Source organism: Macrobrachium rosenbergii, chromosome 33 (genome assembly GCF_040412425.1).
Source record: "Macrobrachium rosenbergii isolate ZJJX-2024 chromosome 33, ASM4041242v1, whole genome shotgun sequence".
NCBI classification, from domain to species: Eukaryota; Metazoa; Arthropoda; class Malacostraca; order Decapoda; family Palaemonidae; genus Macrobrachium; species Macrobrachium rosenbergii.
In genome coordinates, this window is record NC_089773.1 from 8252501 (window position 1) to 8277500 (window position 25000).

At 35.5% G+C, this 25000-nt stretch overlaps 1 protein-coding gene across 1 annotated transcript in view; it reads left to right on the forward strand.

The window, feature by feature from the left end:
• LOC136855778 (roundabout homolog 1-like) overlaps positions 1 to 25000 on the forward strand; it is a 348007-nt gene that overhangs the window by 261209 nt on the left and 61798 nt on the right. Inside the window, exons 5-7 of the mRNA XM_067133135.1 lie at positions 14821 to 14907; positions 15119 to 15299; positions 15454 to 15582. Coding sequence (XP_066989236.1) covers positions 14821 to 14907; positions 15119 to 15299; positions 15454 to 15582 — 397 coding nt within the window. The remainder of the gene's footprint in view (positions 1 to 14820; positions 14908 to 15118; positions 15300 to 15453; positions 15583 to 25000) is intronic.

Below are 25000 nucleotides of genomic sequence, written 5' to 3' on the forward strand. Positions count from 1 at the left end.
AAAACAAAGAATTATGTACATAACTGTATATAACTGTTAGTCGAATGCCGTTGGCTACAGCTAGGCCTAAAATGTGTGTGTGTGTGAGAGAGAGAGTCCTCAAACAAGGGAGAGAGAATTCCTGGAAGGGTGACCGCAAACTAGGGCCAGTCCTCAAACAACTCTGGGCATGGTTAATTCCTGGAAGGGTGACTGAACTGCTGGGGCAGCAGTGAGCTTCTGGACATAAAAGCATCCCTTGGCGTTTATCGACAGAACTCACTTGTATTCCTCGCGTCTGAACTGCTGTGGGCAACAATGAGGCCCTGAAGAAGCCAGCAGAGTGAGTGAGTGAGTGAGTGAGAGTGAGTGAGTTGAGTGAACGAGTGAGTGAGTAACAAATAAATGAGTGAGTGAATAAGTGAGTAAATGAATGAATGAGTAGTGAGTGAGGGAGAGAGTGAATGAGTGAGTGAGTGAGAGTGAGTGAGTGAATGAATGAGAGTGAGGAGTAAACAAATAAAAGAGTGAGTGAACAAGTGAGTAAACGAATGAATGAGTAGTGAGTGAGTGAGAGAGTGAGTGAGTGAGTGAGTGCGCACTGAAAGGGATTATGGGTAATTTGCTTTTGGCCGGGCCAAAGGAAATTTGTTCTGAACCAGATGTTGTTGTGTGAGCGCGCCCAGGAACTTTCTTCATGCTAATTTTGGTGTGAGAACTTTGTTCTGAACCAGATGTTGTTGGGCCACAGAGAGAGAGAGAGAGAGAGAGAAGAGAGAGAGAGAGAGAGAGAGAGAGAGAGAGAGAGAGAGAGAGGGAATGGTTGGTTTTTGCAAGAGAGAGAGAGAGAATTGATATGTAATTCTTTCACGTCAACTTTCCGTCAGATTGGGAAGGAAAGCGTGCTTAAAATGAGAGAGAGAGAGAGAGAGAGAGAGCACCCCAACCCTTCTATACTTCTTAAGATTGGCTTAATGATCCCTTCTCCCAAAATCCCTTTAATCGTGAGAGGACCAAAAGTGGTCACTTCCGGCCTCTGGCTGTAATCGCCACCGGTAATCTCTTGGTAATCGTAATCCCTTCCAGTAATGCCCCTTTGTTCAAGGGCAATTGATGACAAATATAAAAAAAGGATTTTTTTTATATTCATTTTTCATTTATTGTAATTGGTTCATCGACTTAATTATGTGATATCTACTCACTCGTTAAATGGAACTTTTTTAGTTTTCTGTAAAAGAAAACTATTGTGCCGGCTTTGTCTGTCCGTCCGCACTTTATTCTGTCCGCACTTTTTCTGTCCGCCCTCAGATCTTAAAACCTACTGAGGCTAGAGGGCTGCAAATTGGTATATTGGTCATCCACCCTCCAATCATCAAACATACCAAATTAAAGCCCTCTAGCCCCAGTAAGTTAAGTTTTATTTTTATTTAAGGTTAAAGTTAGTCATGATCGTGCATCTGGCAACGATATAGGACACGCCACCACCGGGCCGTGGTTAAAGTTTGATGGGACGCGGCTCATACAGCATTATACCGAGACCACCCAAAGATAGATCTATTTTCGGTGGCCTTGATTATACGCTTTACAGAAAACTCGATTGCGACAAAGAAACTTCGGCGCATTTTTCACGTGTTAGGTTTTAGCCTGGGTTTTCAACATTATGGTGTTATTGGTTTTCATTAGTATAAATACGGTTTTCGGGGCAAATAGTTGGTTTTTGTAGTCCTGGTTTTTGGGGGTTTATAATTAGATTAGGTTTTTTTGAAGGCCTTAAATATATATAGCTATAGACTGCAGTAGTCATAAGATAAATGTATATAAATGTATACATATTTATTCTTCTTTGTCTTAATTAAATGTAACATTACTGTCTAGGGAGAAAAAAAGCTTTTAATTTTATTATATAACAAAATCACACACACACACAAACACGCACACAGTGTATGTGTGTAAGAGTCAGAAAGAAAATTCAATCACTAACAAACATTAATCAGATTAAAATTAAAATTATCACAAAAACACAAGATATATATATATATACTCCATCCTGAGAGAGAGAGAGAGAGAGAGAGAGAGAGAGAGAGAGAGAGAGCAATTACGAGACTCATCTCTGTATGGGTTTTAATCCCAAGAGGTATTTTGTCATTGAAATTAACTAATTGGTAGAAAGGTCCTCAATTGCCTATAAGTCTTTCAGCCAACCTACTCAGTCAGGCTGTGTTATGCTACGCTATGCTGTGTTATGCTACGGCGTGCTATGTTATGCTGTCATGATACGTTACGCTGTGTTAGCTTGTTAACCTGTGTTATGCTATGGTTTGCTGTGTTATGCTACGTTATGCTGTGTTATGCTACGTTATACTGTGTTATGTTATGTTATGCTGTGTAATGCTACGTTATGTTGTGTTATGCTGTGTCATGCTACGTTATGTTGTGTTAGCTGTATTAACCTGTATTATGCTATGATAGCTTTGTTTTGCTGTGTTAACTATGTTATGCTGTGTTATGTTATATTATGCTGTGTTACGTTCTGTTGTTCTGTGTTATGAAGTGTTATGCTGTGTTATGCTGCATTATAACGACTGGGCTGATTTTAGTGGATTAGGGGTTTATGTCCTTCAGTATGTGGTGGGGTTATGTTGGTACGCCCTGAAATAAAATTGTTATGGGGAATTGTGAACTGTAATGTTATTGTTATGTTACGTAATGTTATGTTATTAGGGCGATATATTTTTAGTAAGATATATGAGATCAGTATGCTATGGTTATGCCAAGTATTATTTAATTATATATATATATATATATATATATATATATATATATATATATATATATATATATATATATATATATATATCTCAATCTATTCCCTTTAGAGTGGATATGTTGTTTTGCCAGACATTAATAGCAACAACAAATAGAAGCGTGTTGTTTATACACTAGAGATTAGAATATCTTCGCCGTTTGAAGTGGCGTTGTTTCTCTGTTCGTGATTTTGTGGCGGCGCTGGCTCGCGTGGGATCGAATCCAGGGTAGGCTAATGGTTTATTTTTATTTATTTATGTATTTATTTTTGTTTATTTGTATTGTTTGCTGGGGTAGGTAAGGAGGCTATGTGGTCTGTGCCGTCGGCCTCCCTAAAATAGGAGATTTTGTATCGACTGAGCATTATCATATGTCTCTCTCTCTCTCTCTCTCTCTCTCTCTCTCTCTCTCTCTCATTTTGTGGTTTCCTCATTATTTTCTCTCTCTCTCTCTCTCTCTCTCTCTCTCTCTCTCTCTCTCTCTCTCTCTCTCTCTCTGTCTCTATAAATATATTTTCCATTATAAGCTCATATATATATATATATATATATATATATATATCTATCTCTATATATCTATATATATATATATATACATATATACATACATATATATATACATACATACATACATACATACATATATACACATATACAGTTGCCCCTCCCATCGGCCTCCTGGCATACAACCAAAAAAAAAAAAAAATGCTTAAACTTGCAAGAATATTTGAAGAATGTTTATCATACAAGCACTCTACGATAGACGAGCGATAGGTCACATATTTATCTTATAATTCGTGCGGTGGACAGAGAGAGAGAGAGAGAGAGAGAGAGAGAGAGAGAGAGAGAGAGAGAGAAGGAATAGGAAGTAGAACTCTTTCTCTCTTATTATATCCCCCTAAAATATTTTTGGGGAAGGGGTTTTAGGGGTGGGCCAAATTGGATTTAGGAAGGTAGTCCTGTATAGGGTCAACCAGCGCGCCCTATAAATCACCGTAGATATAGGAAACCGTGGATGGAATGACCTCGGAGAGAAGTAACTTGAGGAAAAACTATCTTTCATTATCGGAATCTTGTTTGCCTCAACGAAAACAGGAACGAAATTGAACGTGAAAAGCGAGAGAGAGAGAGAGAGAGAGAGAGAGAGAGAGAGAGAGAGAGAGAGTAATCCATGGGAGAAAGAGAAAGAGAGAGGAACGAGGCAGTTAAAGAGAGAGAGAGAGAGAGAGAGAGAGGATTGCCATCCATATGAGAAAGAGAAAGCGAGAGAGAGAGAGAGAGAGGGGGAAGAGTTGGAAAATCATTCATGATTGAGAGACAGAGTGGGAAAATCATTCATGAGTGAGAGAGAGAGAGGGGGAAAGCCATTCATCAGGGAGAGAAAAAGCTAAAGAAAAGGGAACAGCTATAGACAGAGAGAGAGAGAGAGAGAGAGAGAGAGAGAGAAATAGCCCCTGAGATGGAATGGTTCAACTAACGAGGTTTATGTTAACGAAGGGGCTGGACAGGTGAGTATGGGGGTGGGGGCGCAGCGAGGGAGGGGAGGGGTTATAAAAGAGGAATGCTGATTTAACATCATCATCAGGTGAAAGAAGGCGACATTCAATTTATTTTTTCTTTATTTCCATTTTATTTAGTTATTTATTGACTTTGTTCCCTCATAATATGTTAATTGATTTAATTAACTACATATTAATCTAATCGTTTCCTCTTGAATCAAACATATTAACTTTTCCGTGAACGATACTTTAATTAAAGTTGCTGGCCTGGATGTGTAAGGTATGCTCGGATGAGGGAAAGATTCCAAATAAATGTCATGAGTGCTATGATAGTGATTCTATCGTTAAGTTGCTGGCTAGGGTTTGTAAGGTATGTTTGGATGAGGGAAAGATTCCATGTGAATGATTGAAAGGAATAAATAAAAACTTGTAACACCATGAAGGAAACGGTTAACATCTGATTAAAATGACAATAATAGAAATGGTGACAGACAACGACAAACGGTCGACAGAAGACTACTAACGGTCGACAAAAAACGACAAACATCAGAGAAAAAAGACAAACAGTCAACAAAAAACGACAAGCAGTCGACAAAAAACGACAAACATCAGACAAAAAACGACAAACGGTCGATAGAAAACGACAAACAGACAAAAAACAGTCGACAAAAAACGACAAACATCAGACAAAAAACGACGAACAGGCGACAAAAACGACAAACATCGGACAAAAAAGACAAACAATCGACAAAAAAACGACAAACATCAGACAAAAACGAAAACATCGACAAAAAACTCGACAAACATCAGACAAAATATCTGACAAAAACGACAAACATCGACAAACATCAGCCAATAAAACCAGAATCCTGGAGACTAAACATCGCTCATGAAAATATCCTACAAAATGGACAACCAATTAAGAGATTTTTTTTCCTCCCATTTTACGTACAATACCAGCGCGGCGAAAACAACGAAAGAGTCAAAACGATGTCTCTCTCTCTCTCTCTCTCTCTCTCTCTCTCTCTCTCTCTCTCTCTCTCTCTCTCTCTCTCTCTCTCTCTCTGAAACACAAATAGAGAGGGGAAAATATTGTCTGTTCTGTTCATAGGGTTTTGGCGATGCTCAGATCTGCATTGAAGAATGATTGACAAACGGTTTGAGAGAGAGAGAGAGAGAGAGAGAGAGAGAGAGATAGTCATTCATGAGAGAGTAAATGACAGAGAGAGAGAGAGGATAGAAAGGATAGTCATTCATGAGAGAGCAAAAGAGAAATCAAGAAAGAGAGAGAGAGAGAGAGGGGATATTCATAATTTCCTGAGAGAGAGCAAGTGAGAAAATCATTCATGAGAGAGAGAGAGACAGAGACAGAGAATCATTCATGAGAGAGAGAGAGAGAGAGAGAGAGAGAGAGAGAGAGAGAGAGAGAGAGAGAGATTTTAGATCTTAATCATTCATGAGAGAGAGAGAGAGAGAGAGAGAGAGAGAGAGAGAGAGAGAGAGAGATTTTAGATCTTAATCATTCATGAGAGAGAGAGAGAGAGATCTTAATCATTCATGAGAGAGAAGAGAAAAGAAAGAGAGAGAGAGAGAGAGATTTTAGATCTTAATCATTCATGAGAGAGAGAGAGAGAGAAAGATTGATTTTAGATCTCAATCATTCCTTCCTTTCAAGAGCAATACTCCTCATCCAGTTCTCTCCCACGGCAATCGTAAACATCATTTAGATTTCGGGTCTCATTAGGACCCGCAACCCCCCTCCCCCACATCCAGACCGACCCACCCACCCACCCCTCCCTCCCTCCCTCCCCACGCCAACAAACACCCAAGCAGGGCAGATAGGACTCTAATTCTTATGTTATTCGGTGCAAATTACCTGGGCCTAATTGCTACTCATATAGCTATGGCCTAATTAGGCGGTTGCTTCATAGACATCGTTGCCCCGATCAACAGCTTAGGCGGCAGCCTTTGATCTCTCTCTCTCTCTCTCTCTCTCTCTCTCTCAGTGATTGTTAACGATACAGTTCAATAATTAGATGAAATTACCACTCTCTCTCTCTCTCTCTCTCTCTCTCTCTCTCTCTCTCTCTCTCTCTCTCTCTCAGTGATTTCAGTGACAATGCAGTAAAATAGTACAATAAGATGAAATTACCCTCTCTCTCTCTCTCTCTCTCTCTCTCTCTCTCTCTCTCAGTGATTGGTAACAATGCAGTACAATTAGAATGTCAATCTCTCTTTAGATAAACATGGATCCAAGGGTTATATATATATATACACACACACACACACATATAAACCCTTTAGAATGTATATTTAGATAAACATATATATATATATATATATATATATATATATATATATATATATATATATATATATATATATATATATATATCAATTTATTTATTTATTCATTTACATGGAAACAAACATATATCTTCTCATATTTTTACTGAAATAAATGCATGAATACACTTTTTTTACATAATGTAAATTTATGTTCCTTCCAAATACATCTGTAAAAGGTTTACATTTTCCGAATTTTATATTTTCTGAGAGAAAACTTTTTTCTCTTTTACATTTAACTTTACAAATCACCATTGACGATGTATTTTTGTAAAAAAAAAAAAAAAAAAAAAAAAACAGGAGTTTGTGACTGTGATTTAAAAAAAGCTGTATAAAATGTATTTTGTTTCGTCTAAGTTTTTTTAGGATTTTTTATTTTTGAGCTTCGTCGGATCTATTGATCTTTGAGGATGAATTCATTAGTTAAAAAAATTGTTAGTTTAAAAAAAGTTACAATGAATTGTTTTTGTTCTCAAAGGAATTATTACAGCCCAGTTGTCATATGAGCATATGAAAAGCAGATTCGAATTGGTTTTTTTTTTTTTTGTTTCTTCACTTGCTTTTGTTTATTTTTTTTGTCCGTTGGGTCTCTCTCTCTCTCTCTCTCTCTCTCTCTCTCTCTCTCTCTCTCTCTCTCATTAGTAACAATAAAATAAAGTATTTTTTCTCTACTTTATGGACAATATGATTATCTCTCTCTCTCTCTCTCTCTCTCTCTCTCTCTCTCTCTCTCTCTCTCTCTCTCTCTGCGCGCGCTTTTAGTGAAGCGGTAGTCTGTTGGACAAAGGGAATCCGATTAGATTTTGAGAGAGAGAGAGAAAGAGAAAGTTCACCATTGCACTGTCAGTGAATTCGAAAGAGAGATTTCTAATGATATTGTTCCTAATCACTGAGAGAGAAATTAAGCGAGATCTCTCTCTCTCTCTCTCTCTCTCTCTCTCTCTCTCTCTCTCTCTCTCTCTCTCTCCTTTTTTGAGGGAGCAACTTTCACGTAGGCGGCCATCGGAAAAACTGACCCTAGTCCGTTTTTGTTGTCGAAAGCCAAATTCGAAAAGAAAAACTCGTAGGCGAGTTTTTAAGCACAATCTTGTTTCTGAGTTTATATTCTCTCTCTCTCTCTCTCTCTCTCTCTCTCTCTCTCTCTCTCTCTCTCTCTCTCTCTCTCTCTCTCTCTCTCTGTATTTTAATGTCTGTTTCTTATGTAATATGGTGTTGTATTGGTAAAACTTTCTCTCTCTCTCTCTCTCTCTCTCTCTCTCTCTCTCTCTCTCTCTCTCTCTCTCTCTATGTGTGTGTGTGTATGTGTATTTTCGTGTTTCTTTCTCATGTAGAACTGTATTTTCATGTCTGTTTCTTTGTATTGCTAAACTCTCTCTCTCTCTCTCTCTCTCTCTCTCTCTCTCTCTCTCTCTCTCTCTCTCTCTCTCTCTCTCTCTCTCTCCACTGCAATATTCTTAGAACAGTATGGTGTATATGTGCGCACGAGGAATCAAATAATAAAAAAAACTACGCTGTTTTGGCCCCGCTAAACTTTAGTCAGGAAAGCCAAAGTTTTTTTAACCCTCAAAAACGGTTGTTAGTTTTTACTTTTTTTAATGGAATGTTTTTGTGTTTTTTTTTTCCTTGTTGCGTATACGCTTCGACCTTCAAATTACTGTAAATTTGGTTTGCCGAAGTGCGTAGTGTATTTGTTTAATTGCTGAGAGAGAGAGAGAGAGAGAGAGAGAGAGAGAGAGAGAGATGTTCATTACATAATACCTTTTAATATGGGATACAGAGATGAAAAAATACATTGAGAGAGAGAGAGATTATCAATATTCAACGTACACATATTATTAATAATAATAATAATAATAATAATAATTATAATAATAATAATGCAAATGAGCATGTTATATATATATATATATATATATATATATATATATATATATATATATATATATATATATATATGACATATATACTCTCTCTCTCTCTCTCTCTCTCTCTCTCTCTCTCTCTCTCTCTCTCTCTCTCTCTCTCTCTCTGTAAGATCTTTCATCATAATCTCATCATCTGAAGATCGCCAACCAATATTCCGTCTCTTTATTTCTCGAGGACGACTTTTGAGGACGACCTCGACGATTAGGTCCCCGCCCCAACGCCTCTCTTTCGGGTAGGAGGAGGAGGAAGAGGAAGAGGAAGGGAAATCTTCAGAGCGAGGGGAAAAATGGGCGGAGGGAAATAACAAAGGGGAAGATTGAGGGGAAAATACATGATAATGAAAAGAGAGAGAGAGAGAGAGAGAGAGTACTTTGCCAGACTCTGATCTAGACAGAAAGAGAGAGAGAGAGAGGTTGTGTACTTTGCTAGACTCTGATCTAGACAGAAGAGAGAGAGAGAGAGAGAGAGAGAGAGAGAGAGAGAGAGAGAGAGAGAGGTCTTGCAGTGTGGACGCAAAGTGGCTATAAAATTATTGACAAAAAGAATACCAGAAAGACTATACGGAGAGAGAGAGAGAGAGAGAGAGAGAGAGAGAGAGAGAGAGAGAGAGAGAGCAATAAACAGATCCAGAAACGAAGGGGAGAAGGCCATAAAAGCGAATGTAGATGGAGAAAGAACGACCAGAGGATAAGTGAAGAATTTCCAAGAATTCCCCAAAAGGGAATAATGAAAGATAAAAGTAATTTCTTTTTTTATGAACAGAAAAACGTTTTTTCTCTCTCGGTTATAAACAGAAACGTACTTTTTTTTCTCTCAGTTATAAACAAACGCACTTTCTCTCTCAGTTATAAAGAGGGAAACGTACTTTCTCTCTCAGTTATAAACAGACAAACGTACTTTCTCTGTCAATTATAAAGAGACAAACGTACTTTCTCTCTCAGTTATAAACAGACAGACGTACTTTCTATCTCAGCTATAAACAGACAGACGTACTTTCTCTCTCAGTTATAAACAGAAACGTACTTTTTTCTCTCAGTTATAAACAGACAAACGTATTTTCTCTCTCAGTTATAAAGCTAGAAACGTACTTTCTCTCTCAGTTAAAAACAGACAAACGTACTTTCTCGGTTTTAAACAAGCAAACGCGCTTTCTCTCTCTGTTTTAAACAGGTAAACGTACTTTCTCTCAGTTATTAACAGACAAACTTACTTCCTTTCTCGGTTATAAAGAATCAAACGTATTTTCTCTCAGTAATAGACAGACAAACGTACTTTCTCCGTTTTAAACAGGCAAACGTACTTGCTCTCTCTCTGTTGTAAAGAAACGTACTTTCTCGGTTTTAAACAGGCAAACGTACTTTCTCCCTCTATTATAAACAAACGTACTTTCTCGGTTTTAAACAGGCAAACGTACTTTCTCGGTTTTAAACAGGCGAACGTACTTCTCCCTCTATTATAAACAAACGTACTTTCTCGGTTTTAAACAGGCAAACGTACTTTTCTCTCTGTTATAAACAAACGTACTTTCTCTCAGTACTAGAAAGACAAACATATTTTTTCTCAGTTATAAACAGACAAACGTACTTTCTCTCAGTTATAAACAGACAAACGTACTTTCTCTCAGTACTAGAAAGACAAACATATTTTTTCTCAGTTATAAACAGACAAACGTACTTTCTCTCAGTTATAAACAGACAAACGTACTTTCTCTCAGCCCATCCAATAATCACATGGCCTTTGAATCGTGAACGAATTTTTTTTCAGGCTTCTGTAAATTTCCCCTAAAAAAACACACACACACACAAACAAACAAACCCATCACCGCAGATAGTGAATGCAAGAACAATGACCACCGAGGAATGGCTTTGTTTGCAAACGAAATCACGTGATTTGTTTGTCCTATTTGGTGGGGTGTTTTTTTTTTTCTAGTTTGACTCGATCAAATTCTCGATGAAATGACCTTCCATGTATCGGAAATGAAGACCAATGTATTGGTTTTATGTATATATTTTTTTAGGGTGAATATTTTTTTTCTTATCATATATTTTCGAATTCTGTTTTCTAGTTTCGGAAAATGTTCCGTTTGGCAACTGGGAAAAGATTTAGCTGCAATAGAATGAAAATAACTTCCTTGTTCAAATATATATATATATATATATATATATATATATATATATATATATATATATATATATATATATATATATATATATATATATTATTTTTAAGTAAATATTTTTTGTAATATTTTCGAATTCTGTTTTCTAGTTTCGTAAACTGGTCCGTTTTGCAACTGGGAAAAAAGTTAGGTGTAATAAAATCGAAATAACTTTTTTTCAATTCGTGGTTTGTTTTTTATTAATGTTTTTTCTTATAAGGTGTCGCAATTTGACGGTTTGTAAATTCGAAAGGAAAGATTTTTCATTTCTGAAATGAATGGAAAATTAGGAATTTTATTTTTGTTATTTTTTTTATTTTATCGTTAAAAATTTTTTTATATTAAAATTTTTATCATTTTATTATTATTATTCTTTCTGTGTAAAAAAGGGAATATTATTTTATTTTTACATTTTATCGTTAGAACATTTTTATATTATATCATTTTTATTATTAAACTTTGTATGTAAAAATAAGGAATTTTATTTTTATTTATAAATGTGTTATATGATATTTTTTAACAATTTATTATTAGTAAAGTTTGTTTATAATCTTTCCGATTATTTATAATTGCTGCAGTAAAAAAAAAAGGCTTGTTTATACAATGATAGAAAAGAACTAGTCACTGCCACGTTCACTCTTACAACCTCAGTATTATAAAATTTACTATTTTTAAATTTTATTTTATTAATTTCATTCGAATTTTTTAATAAAAAAAATTTTAAGAAAGCAAAAAATTATGAATTAAAAAATATGGTTGTTTAAATTTTGTGTTTCATCAATTTCATTCGAACGTTTTAATAGCAAAAATTTTAAAAACATCAAAAAATATGAATTAGAAAATATAATTGTTTAAATTTTTTATTTCATAAATTTCATCCGAACGTTTCAATAAGGAAAAATTTTAAAAACAGCAGAAAATATATGATTTCTTAAATTTTTTATTTCATCAATTTCATTCGAACGTTTTAATAAAAAAAAAATTAAAAACAGCAAAAATATGAACGTAAAGATATGATTGTTTAAATTTTTTATTTCATCAATTTCATTCGAACATTTTAATAAAAAAAATTTAAAAAGCAAAAAAATATGAATTAAAAATATGATTTTTAAAATTTTTAGTTCATCAATTTCATCAAACTTTTTAATAAAAAAATTTTAAAAACAGCAAAAAAATATGAAATAAAAAATATTATTTTTTTATTTCATCAGTTTCATTCGAACGTTTAATAAAAAAATTAAAAACAGCAAAAAATATGAGTTTAAATTTTTTTATTTCATCAATTTCATTCTAACGTTTTCACTTAAAAAAAACTTCACAACAGCAAAAAATATGGTTGTTTAAATTTTGTTTTCTTCAATTTCATTTGAACGTTTTCATTTAAAAAAAAATAGCAAAAAAGATAAATAAAAATATATTATTGTTAAAATTACACGAGCGAGTTGCCATTTCATGTAATGAGTGATTATTATGGGTCGCGAATTCCATAATATTTGCAATTTCCTAATGATTCGAGCCAGGAGCGATTTACGGACCGTCGTTAAGAGATTTAAAAAAAAAAATTAAAAAGTGGGTGGGGAAGGATCGTGGAGGGGTGGGGGTGAAGTTCAAATCTCTCTCTCTCTCTCTCTCTCTCTCTCTCTCTCTCTCTCTCTCTCTCTCTCTCTCTCTCTCTCTCTGTGACACCTACACACGCGCACACATACACATTTCCACCTCTCATATATTCTGATAAACTCAGGAAAATTCATCAAAACATTCTTCCTGTCTGGCAAACAACATTTAACACGAATACCTTTTGCTAGGCAACTCATAAAAGCAACATTCTACGCTGCAGAATGGCAGTTGCAACCCACGGCCTTTAGCAGAGTTGCGTACAGGCTAATTTCCTTCTCGAAATGCAAAGAAGAAGAAGAAGAATGCAATTTCTTGTTGTTGTTTCTCCTTGTTTGCACGACAGACACATTCCCTGATTATATAATCCTTTGCTTGGGAGGCCGGTCCCTTCTGCTTCCCGCGTTTTCAGAATCCTTGTTTTTGCCAGGGAGAAATTTCAGGGGGTTTCAGGGAATTTTCTTGGTTCTGACATTGATAAATTTTTGGTTATTTGTAGGAGAAATTTAAGGGAGTTTTCGTAGTTCTGGCTTTGATAAATTCTTGGTTTTTTTTTAGAGGTTTCAGGGAATTTTCGTAGTTCTGACATTGATAATTTCTTGGTATTTTGTAGGAGAAATTTCAGAGAATTTTCCTAGTTTTGGCATTGATAAAGTCTTGGTTTTTTTGTAGAGGAAATTTCAGAGAATTTCAGGAAATTTTCGTAATTCTATCACTGATAGATTCTTGTTTTTTGGAGAGGAAATTTCAAAGAATTTCAGGGAATTTTCGTAGTTCTGGCATTGATAAATTCTTTGTGTTTAAGTAAGGAAATTTCAGAGAATTTCAGTGAATTTTCATAGTTCTGGCATTGATAAATTCTTGTTTTTTTTTCGTAGAGGGAATTCAAGAGAATTTCAGAGAATTTTCGTAGTTCTATTATTGATAAATTCTTTTTTTTTTTGTAGGGGAAATTTCAGGGAATTTCCTTGGTTCTGACATTGATAAATTCTTGTTTTTTGTAGGGGAAATTTTAGAGAATTTCAGGGAATTTTCGTAGTTCTGTCATTGATAAATTCTTGGTTTTTTAGAGGAAATTTCTGAGAATTTCAGGGAATTTTCGTAGTTCTGGCATTGATAAATTCTTGGTGTTTTTGTAGAGGAAATTTCTGAGAATTTTAGGGAATTTTCGTAGTTGTGGCATTGATAAATTCTTGGTGTTTTTGTAGAAGAAATTTAAGAGAATTTCAGGGAATTTTCGTAGTTCTGGCACTGATAGATTCTTTTTTTTTTTTAGGGAAATTTCTGGAAATTTTCGTGATTCTGACATTGACAAATTCTTGAGTTTTTGTAGGGAAATTTCATAATTTGAAATATAATTATTCCACGTGTATTATTTGTACTAATTCTATATTTTCTGGCTATCGGAAATTGTTTAATTATTGTAAGGTGACCTCTGTTAATATCTAAGTTGGAGGGATTCGTTAATTTGCATCTCTCTCTCTCTCTCTCTCTCTCTCTCTCTCTCTCTCTCTCTCTCTCTCTCTCTCTCTCTCTCTCTCTCTCTCTCTCAGTTACAATGATTTGCTAGTCATAACTAATGTTAATATCCTACGTTCTTGCAGTTGGGCACATATTTGAATATTTCAGTTTATGGTCCGGTTGGTATTTGCCCTCCCAATTTGTTTTCTCAAGCGCTTGTCGTTGTGTTGTGACAATTCTGTAGATTTATCTAGAACACATTCTATATTATATATATTATATATATGTGTGTGTGTGTGTGTATGGAGCAGGGGTGATTATATACCTATTGACAATTTTTCTTTAAATATTTTACCTTGAAATCATTGCAGTTTCAACACATTGGCAAAATATTTTATGACCCTTTTATCCCAAAAGCCAAATTACTGTATTTTTATGCTTTTATCTCAAAATTACCTTTTGGGAATATTTAGGTTTCTGTTTCATAGAAAAACGTATTTATGAATTTCATATTTCTCGTATATTTTGTTTTTGTATCTGAAAATGCTACATGAAGTGAATTAATTTTTCTTCTCAGTGTAAATGAAATTGTTTCAAAAAGTTACTTTAAACAATTATTCAGGATCATTTCGATTTTATCGTAAAAAATAAATGGAAATTTCTATATCATTTCCCGCAAACATTTCGAAATTATAATAATATTTCTAATCTCGAGACAAATTGCTGTCAATTTATTTATCTTTTTTTTTTTTTGTTTTTGCTGAGTTAGGATTCTGGAAACACGTCCAGGGATTTGGGTTTTAGGCTAAATCCCCCATCCTTCCCCACCCGTAACCCGCCCACCCACACCCCACCCACACCCAAGAAGAGCGAAATTCCTCCTGCGTGTAATTTTGGGCCAAGGGCGCCATAAATTTCGGCTGAGCCACTTTTGCATGTTGGCTTGTACTCAGGTGATGTCGAGAAGGGCTTAAGAAAAAAAATTCTTTTGCCCCCAAGGGCATCTTACTTTCTTTTTTTGTACCTCCTGCAGAAGTGCCTTACCTCCGTTTCCTGATGGTGGGTCTTCTGCTGGAGAGGTGATTACCGTGTCCGTAGGAGGAGAGTCGTTGGAGGAGAGGTTTAGGGTTTTCTGAATGTGGTGATTGAGGGTTGTTTATCTCTTGAAGGAGGTGATGAAGAACTCGTTAACCTTCCTGAAGGAGGCCATTAAGAACTCATTACCTTCCTGAAGGAGGCCATTAAGAATTCATTACCTTCCTGAAGGAGGCCATTAAGAACTCATTATCTTCTCTGAAGGAGACCATGAAGAACTCATTGCTTTCCTGAAGGAGACCATTAAGAACTCATTACCTTCCTGAAGGAGGCCATGAAGAACTCATTACCTTCCTGAAGGAGGCCATTAAGAACTCATTACCTTCCCGAAGGAGGCCATTAAGAACTCATTACCTTCCCGAAGGAGGCCATGAAGAAATCATTACCTTCCTGAGACCTATTTTTCTCCTGAAGGAGGTGATGGAGAGACCTCATTACTCCCCTGAAGAGGCCATGAAGGACTCATTGCACTCCTGAAGGAGGTCATTATACCATCCTGAAGGAGGTGACTGAGAGAGCTAATTACCCTCCTGTAAGAGGCCATGAAGCGAACTCTCTACCTTCCTGAAAGAGGCCATGGAAAGCCCTCCACATTCCTGAGGGAGATGACTGGAGACCCAGTTACCTCCTGAAGAAGGTGATTGAGACCCATCTATCTCCTGAAGGAGGTGATGAGAGCGTCTTCGTCCGCATGAAGAAGGTGATGGTAGCTCGTTGCCCTTCGGAATGAGCTGATAGAGAGTCCTGTGCACTCCTGAAGAAGGTGATGTAGAAAGTTCTTTTCCATCCTGAAGAAGGTGCATGAAAGCAGTTCACAATTGAAAGGTATAATAGAATTAAAGAGAATTTTAAGAGTTAAAAATTGATAGCCATTTTAATACTTAAAAAAAGTTCATTTTTAATTCATAAAAACCTTGAAAAACTTTAATTTTTTTTTTTTCATTTAAGAGTATAATATTGCTTTTAATTCTTCTCTTTTGAAAGACTCAGTTCTATTAAAAAAAATTTTTAGACCTATCTTTCATTAAAGAATCAGTCATTTTTATATGCAAATCATTTTTCCGAAGTCCTAAATTTTAGCCCCCCCCAAAAAAAAAAACTTTTTGGCGTTCCAGCTATACTTTAGTCCCAATGTATAGTTCCTGTCTTTATATTATCTCCCCCTGTTACTCTCCAAGTCACTTAATTTTAGTCCACATATTTTTTTGAGAGGGGGCTTCAGTCAACCCCCCGCCCCCCCCCCATATCTCTTCCCTTCCCAACAGTTTTTTTTAAATAGTCCATCTTAAGATTTTTTTTCGTGTGAGAACGAGGGAAGGCCCAGTGTAGACTCTCCCCCCACAAAAAAAACTTCTGGCGTTCCAACTATGTTGCAGTCCCATTTTATAGTTCCTCTTTGTATATTATCACTTAATTTTATTCCATGTTTTTTCTTTGAGAGAGGGGGGGGGACTTCAATCAGCCCCCTCCCCCTTCCCACCATTTTTTTTAAATAGTGTAGAGTGTGGATTTTTTTTTTTTTTCGTGTGAAAAGAAAGGAAGTCCAGTTTAGAGTCGATTCCCATAAACTCCACGAATTTATTCTCACTGAATTTTTCAGTAATCGTTTTCAGATGCATCTCTCGAAGTCTGGTGAAATAAGGAGGCGGTTTTTTTTTTCTTTTTTTCTATACATTTTTTGGGGGGTTTGTCGTGATTGGAATGGTTTTTTTGTTTGGTGTGTGTTTGTAGTTTTTGTTAAAGTATATTTTTATTTTTTGTAATGTATATATTCATTTGCTAATTTTGTATGTGATATGTGTTCAGTTTGTCCACATTATACTATGAATGCATTGCAACATGTGTTTGCAATCTCTCTCTCTCTCTCTCTCTCTCTCTCTCTCTCTCTCTCTCTCTCTCTATATATATATATATATATATATATATATATATATATATATATATATATATATATATATATATATATATATATATATATATATATATATATATATATATATATATATAATATTTTATATATATATACAGTATATATACTGTATATACATACATATATAAACATTATCCATATATCTCCATTACAGCGTCCATGTTTTAATCATCTTCCCGGGCTAAGAGAAAACACACCCCGATAATTACAACGCCAAATTAACATAATTCCATTCGTAATCGCGCGGACATGAACACACACTGTAATGAACGAGGTCCGTGATGAAAAGGTGCATGTTTGTATTAATCTAACTCTCACGGACTTGGTGGAGAAACCGTCTTCTAATTTACTCTCTCTCTCTCTCTCTCTCTCTCTCTCTCTCTCTCTCTGAGATGGTTCTTTTATGAGTGACAGGAGTGGATATCTCTGTCTCCCTCCTGTTTTAAACTGACAGCTTTTTTTCTTTGTCGTTTAAACACAGAATTTGAAGACTAGGAAACCTATCAGTAAAAACAAACGCTCTCAGGTCAGTCAAAACAATAAAAAAAAACCTTTTGTTTACAAAACATTAATCTGTCACGCATTCTCACGTGATAATTCATTCATAAATTTACCATGAGTAAGACGATACTAGGTAAACACATTCTGGTCTCTATTCCCATTCACAAATTAGCAGTAATTTGTGAATGGCACGAAGACATAATCTCCAACATTTATTCTCCTTCATAAATTTGCCAGACGTGACACCGGGTGACACCGTAAAGTACATTCATTCCCATTCATAAATTTGCGTGACTTGACGCGGCCAGTGAAACACGACGCAAGTTGTAGTATTTAATTTCATTCATTTATCTCCGACGCGCGACGCAGTGGCGATAAATAAGTACGCGCGCAAAAAAAAAAAAAAACACTTACGCCAACACAGATCGTAGTATTTATACTTCATTCATAAATCGCTCAGACTCTACGAAAAAAATAAGGTTTTTCATTGATAAATTTGTTTTGTCTTCCTGGAAAACACTTTCAGTCACCTGGATAGAGTAATGACAGGTAAACACAGGTGAGAGAATTGATTGGTTCTGTGTTTACAGGTAAAGGTGATATAGACTGAGAGTTACAAGGGTATGGCGTTGCTTAGTGTACATAGGGAGGTGTATGGTAGGATTTTGATACAGGAAGGCAGATGACATTAGAGAGAAACAGGAGTATTTTATAATTATATATATATGTGTATGTATGTGTGTATATTTATTATACTCGTATATATACATATATATATATACACATACAGACATACATACATAGTTACATACATACATACAGTCAGCAGTAAGTCCGAAAAATCTAGAATAATGTTAAAAGGCAAATAAAAAGTAACTCTCTCTCTCTCTGACGAAGTCATTAAAAGCGTTTCAAATGAAGAGAGGAGGTGTAAAGAAGTCGGGGGAGGGGGCGACGACCCCTCTCATTTATTTGGTATTGATTAAGCCCTTAAGTGTGGTAAGGTGTTGAAGCGCTTAAAGGGGGGACTGTTGTGGACCCCCTGGACTCGAGAAAGGAGCGAGATGGTGCTTTATAAAGGAGTTTGCTGGGCTTACATAAAGGGAGATGGTAATGGTAACATAAAGGAGTATAATATAAAGGAGTGTGCTGCAAAGGAGTATAATATAAAGGTGTATGATATAAAGGAGTATAATATAAAAGAGTACAAAGGAGGGTTTGGTGAGTTCAGGAGTTTATATAAATGGCTGAAAGTCGTTCCCTCATTTATCAGTCTTAGTAAATGTGTGAAGAATAAATGGGAAATGGGATTCTTAGGAGAGGTTTTTGACACTAAAGGAGGGAAAGGATTGGAAAGGGGTGTTAGTCTTCGGAAGTGATATTAAAGGTGTTTCTGTGGAGAAAGGGATAGATAAGTTAAAGGAGTTTCCCCTTTATCTGTTCCATACAGTTCCATCTATAAGATAGGAATAGTTTGATGAAGTGTTTAATATTAAAAATAAATGTTTTAATAAAAGTAAAAAAGAAAAAAGTTCTTAGACTGTAGAGGCGTTTTGGATTAATATTAAAAATTGATTTCATAGTGAAATTAAAGATAAAAAATTTATTAATTATGTATACATAAGGCTTCTGAATTTAATAAAATAAACTATTTCATTAATGAAAAGAATTTGTGGACCGTGTGAATATAATGGATTAGCAACAAAACAGTGAGATTGTAATTCAATTAAGGAGAAAAATCCTTAGTTATGTGTGCATATGTCTTCGAAACTAATTAAAAATAAACTATTTCATTACGGAAACGATGAAAAATGGCTGAGTTACGCTTGTATGCATGCATGTGGCCTTGACAATAAATTAGATTAATAACAAAAAGACTGAGTGTAGTGAAATCAAAAAATAAAAAATCGTAAATTATGTTTACATATGGCTCCGGAATTTTGAAAAAAGATGTTTTATTACTGAAACGATAACAAAAATGGCCCAGTTACGCTTGTATGTATGTATGTATGTGGTCTTCACAGAAAAAAAAAAACTCCCTTTTATTAATGAATGAAGACCAATACCACTCGCTGTATTCTACAGCTGTAGAAGATCCGATAGTTTTTTTTCCCTATCAGAACGGGCCGCTATACATCTCGCACTGTTTATCTAACAGAATAGACCGTTATACCTGAGTGTTTGTTCTTCAGTGAGAGAGAGAGAGAGAGAGAGAGAGAGAGAGAGAGAGAGAGAGAGAGAGAGAGAGAGAGAGAGAGGGGTGGGGCAGCAAGCGATGTCTTCTTCGTTTGCAAACGGATATTGATAAGAGTTTAACGCTCACCTCTTGTCATGGTGGAAAAAATCCTTGTTCTTGACCTTTGCCTTTCACTCTCTCTCTCTCTCTCTCTCTCTCTCTCTCTCTCTCTCTCTCTCTCTCTCTCTCTCTCTCTTGGTGGAAAATCCAAGAGAATTTTTTTTTATTTTTAATTTACTGAGGAGTCATGTAACCTCTGTGAATAGGAGATTGCAAATCCTGTAACTACCTATAAAAGCTTAAAAAGCCTGTAACTGACTGTAAGAGATTGCAAAGGCTGTAACTACCTATAAAAGCTTAATAAGCCTGTAACTGCCTATAAGAGGCTGCAAAGCCTGTAACTGCCCATAAAAGCTTAGAAAGCCTGTAACTGCCTATAAGAGGTTGCAAAGCCTGCATCTACCTATAAAAGCTTAATAACTGACTGTATCAGATTTCAAAGCCTGTAAATACCTATTGGTTAGAGGGTCGGAAGCCATTATCGATTTGTAATTCATAGATTAGGAAAAATCTGTATTCTTTTAGTTTAGGAATTGTGAAAATTCTTTATCTTACTGTAGTTCAGGGACATATATATATAATATATATATAAATAAAAACAAAATCCACAAAGAAAAGAGAAACAATGGACTCTGCTAAGTAAAGGACGACAGTCGAAAGGCCTCGCAGCACTCCATTGTTTCTCTTTCCTTTGTGGATTTTGTCTTTATTTATGTATTCATCACGTTCCATATTTTCGTGATTCATTATTATATATATATATATATATATATATATATATATATATATATATATATATATATATATATATATATATATATATATATATATATATGTATATATATATAAATATATACATATATATATGTATATGTATATATATATATATATATATATATATAGAGTGAACTAAAGGCCAATACAAACTTCCAAACAGAATTTACACAATATAGAAACTAAAGAGATGTACAGATTTTCCACAATCTTAACTACAGGTAGACACAGGCTTCTTGCCTTCTAACCAACAGATTAGGAGTACTTTGAAACCTCTTACAGGTCCTTACAGACCTTGCAACCTCATTTAGTAAGTTACAGGCCATGTATATACACATTTTTATGAATTCCTTTGAATTTCCCGCACTCCCATTCATGGACAAAATCACAGAAATTAATTTTTGGGGGGAAAAGTGATTTTCATTTAACATTTTTCAATCAGTCTTTCATTACTGGAAAGTTTCCCCCTTCATGGAAGTATTCATCCAGTGGCATAGCAAAACGTACAAAAAAAGTGTGCTTTGCAAATGTAAAAGAGAGAGAGAGAGAGAGAGAGAGAGAGAGAGAGAGAGAGAGAGAGAGAGAGAGAGAGAGTCTCCTTCAGCCTGAAGAGCCATTAAAAATAAACCTTCATTTTAGAGAGATTTTTAAAAATTATTTTAAAATTAATATGCTAACACTTAAAGAAGTGCAGCATTCGATATAAGTCTAGAAAGTCTAGGAAAGAATCTAGACCTTTTGCATTATTATTTTAATTATTTTAAAGACTGATTCTGTCTATACTAAATATTAAATAAAAACTGATTATGTGGAAAAAAATTAAAACACAAGAAAGACTATTTTACTCTGCCCTCAAGCAAGGGAACTTAAATTGAAGAATATGAAAATATGGAAAAGCCATTGACATAGAGGCTAAGACACTGTCCAAATATGGCGGCCATCAGTCACGTGGTTGCCACCTTACCTGAGACAGAGACGCAGATAAACAAATCATAGAAAACGGCACATAAACAAATGTCATAGAAAACGAGATATTATGGGGGGATACTAATCCATACCAACTACCCAGACATAGTGATTAAAAACTCTTCAAGTTTTTTCATTAAAGGATATCGTAGGGTTGAGGGAGAGGTAGGAGGGAGTGGGAGAGGGAGAGGGTACGTATGTACGTACGTGTTTACGCACGTAACCTCGCTGTAATTATGAAAGGCGAAATCATATCTTGAAAAAGATTCAGAATTTCAAATCGAAAAGGTGCCGATACGCCTCACTTAGCAGGAAAGGGGCGGAGGGAGTTCCATGGTCATATAAATGAGAGCAGATGAATAAGTTTCTGGAATAAAAGGGGCCATACTTGTTCCTGTTACGAGGGGTTGAGAGAGAGAGAGAGAGAGAGAGAGAGAGGAACTTGTTTTTTGTAGATTTGTAAGACATGGTTTATTGGATACGTTTTGATTTTGAGAAGAGAGAGAGAGAGAGAGTTCTTTTGTGGATTTGTAGGACTTGGGATAAAGGATACATTTTGAGAGAGAGAGAGAGAGAGAGAGAGAGAGAGAGAGAGAGAGAGAGAGAGAGAGAGAGAGAGAGAGAGAGAAAGGGAACTTGTTATTTGTAGATTTGTAGGACTTGGGATAAAGGATACATTTTAAGAGAGGGATGGGGGGGAGACTTGCTTTTTGTAGATTTGTAAGACATGGATTATTGGATACATTTTAATTTTGAGAAGAGAGAGAGAGAGAGAGACTGGTCATAAATGAAGTAGAAACGACTTTTATACTTATTATTTATCCTACAGTTCAAAGGCAACCGGGAACTGCCAACCTCCGCCAAGGCAACTTTGTATCTGCTCTGTAACCGAATACCTCGAGAATGACTGAACGAATCTTGACTTGCGAGTAGCTAATCTCTAGCCTTTTTATATATGTCCTCGGTTTAAAAGGCCATGCTAACAGACAGAGAGACAGAGACACAGAGAGACAGAATCATCCTGTTTCATGGAGATCTGTCTTTCTAACAGACAGAGAGACTGACAGACAGACAGACAAAACGAACCACTGGGATAAGTCTCATCGTTAGCACGGCCGCAAACAAATCGATTCGCAGCGGATATTGGTAACAAATCCCGCAACCTTCTTCCTTTCTAACGCCTGCAATGGTTTGTGCGTATGTGTTTGTGTGCGTATGTGTATGTGCATATGTATGTATGTGAATTAAAGCGGCCGCGTTATCCCTTGCACAATTGCTGGTTTATAAATGGCTCGCCTTATTGTACTTTCAATCTGTGCAGTCTGTGTGTGTGAGAGAGAGAGAGAGAGAGAGAGAGAGAGAGAGAGAGAGAGAGAGAGAGAGAGCGGGGGTTTGCAAAGCCTGTATCTACGGCGGTTGTATGTTATACTTGAGGAATGGACGTTTTACCAAACCTGTGGTGCAGGTTATGAAGCCTTATCAAGATTTATATACCTGTCTTTAATTTGGAAGGCATGAAAACTTTCTTTCGCGTGTTGCTTTGGTAATTAAAATTAAAATGAAAGTCTGTTTGAACCTGTAGTTTACATGAAAGTGTTTATTGAAAATTATGAAAGTGTATATATATATATATATATATATATATATATATATATATATATATATATATATATATATATATATATATATATAATGCAAATTACGTGGCAATTCGAAAATGTCACATACAGGTAACCAAGTTTTTCAAAAGTGGCGGAAAAAAGCATATTTTTATTCAGATGAGCTCTAAACATTTTCCCACAGAAATGATAGTTTTATTCATATGAGCTCTCAACATTTTTCCACAGAAACGTTAGTTTTATTCAAATGAGCTCTTAGCATTTTCCTACAGAAATGTCAGTTTTATTCAAAAGAGCTTTCAACATTTTCCCACAGAAATGTTAGTTTTATTCAAATGAGCTTTCAACATTTTCCCGCGGAAATGTTAGTTTTATTCAAATGAGCTTTCAACATTTTCCCACAGAAATGTTAGTTTTATTTTCAGAAATGTTAGTTTTATTCAAATGAGCTCTCAGTTTTACAGCTTTTTTTCCACAGAAATGTTAGTTTTATTCAAATGAGTTTTATTCAAATGAGCTCTCAACATTTTCCACGCATTAATGTTAGCATTTAACCTGGTGACGTTTCCATTCATAAATTTCAAGCTGCGTGTCACGGAGGCGATTAGCAACAAAGAATCCGTAGTATTTTCATTCATAAGTTTCCCAGACTTTACTCACAAGAGACGAAAATGACACAACATGTGGTATTTATTTTCCTCGTTCGTTTTTTTATAAAACCTGTCTGTAGTATTTAATTTCATTCATAAATTTGCTAGATTATGACGTACAGACGATGACAAATATAGTATCTGTGATCTGTGATTGTCAGCTTCTTATCAGGAGATATCAGATTACTGCCTATGATTTTGCTGTAGAGAATTTATAGACACACACACACACACGCACACACACTTACACACACATCCATCATGGATCGGCATTTTAATTCATGAGTACATTTTCATAAATTAATATATATATATTCCATGAGGTTTTCTTAACCTCTATGCAAACAGTAAACTTATGAATGAAAATACTACAATTGTCTTTTTTTTTTTTTTTTTACACATTTTGACATTATTCGTACAAATGAACATACGTTTTGTGTTCTCATACACACGTACACACAGACAGTGTATTACTGAATCATTGTAATCCAGAACTAGGCTCTCTCTCTCTCTCTCTCTCTCTCTCTCTCTCTCTCTCTCTCTCTCTCTCTCTCTCTCTCTCTCTCTCTCTCTCTCTCTCTCTCTCTCTCCTCGGAATATATCATAGCTCATTGTAAACACTTTATAATGCTTTGTAATACCTTAAATACATGACCTGCTTTAGGTCACAAACTTTTTGGAGGCAGATGTAAGCGGCAGTGGTTTACAACAAGACCTGAGAGAAATAAATAAGTTTTTAAATCAAGCAAAATATACAAGAATGCGTCGTGTTTCAAGACACCTTTTAGGCCATAAAATACTGAGGGTCGATAAGACGCGTTCCAGACACATTTACTATATGTTAGAAAACCTTTGCGTTTACAAAAGGTTATTTTTTTCCCTCATGAACGATTTGACACTTGAGGAATTGCAACTGTCGTGCATTTTACGTATCGCCTCTCTGTCACGCTTAACAAGTTTATGACCGGGAATAAAATACTGCAGCATGTGTGTTTGTGTGCGTGTATGTATGTGTGTGTATGTGTCTGTATAGCCTTGCGTGAAGCTTGGCAGATTTACAAAAGGGAAATAAATGACCGCGGCTTCTGTCATTTTCATACGCTCCGTGACACGTCTAGCAAATTTATGAATGAACTTAGAGGCCGCAGGCTGTGTATGCGTGTTGTTTACGCTACTACGTCACGCAAGCCGAGTTTATGAATGAAAATGTCATATGGTTAGCACGCAAGTTTACGACGTGAGAACTGTCAAGAATTTAGTGAATTGTCAACACGAGGTTCTTTATTGGCTCCCACACACCTGAGCTCTGTGTTTTGGTGCCGTTAGCGTTTTCAAATTGTGTGTTTTTATTTTGTATTAGTTTTTGGTAATAGAAATTTATT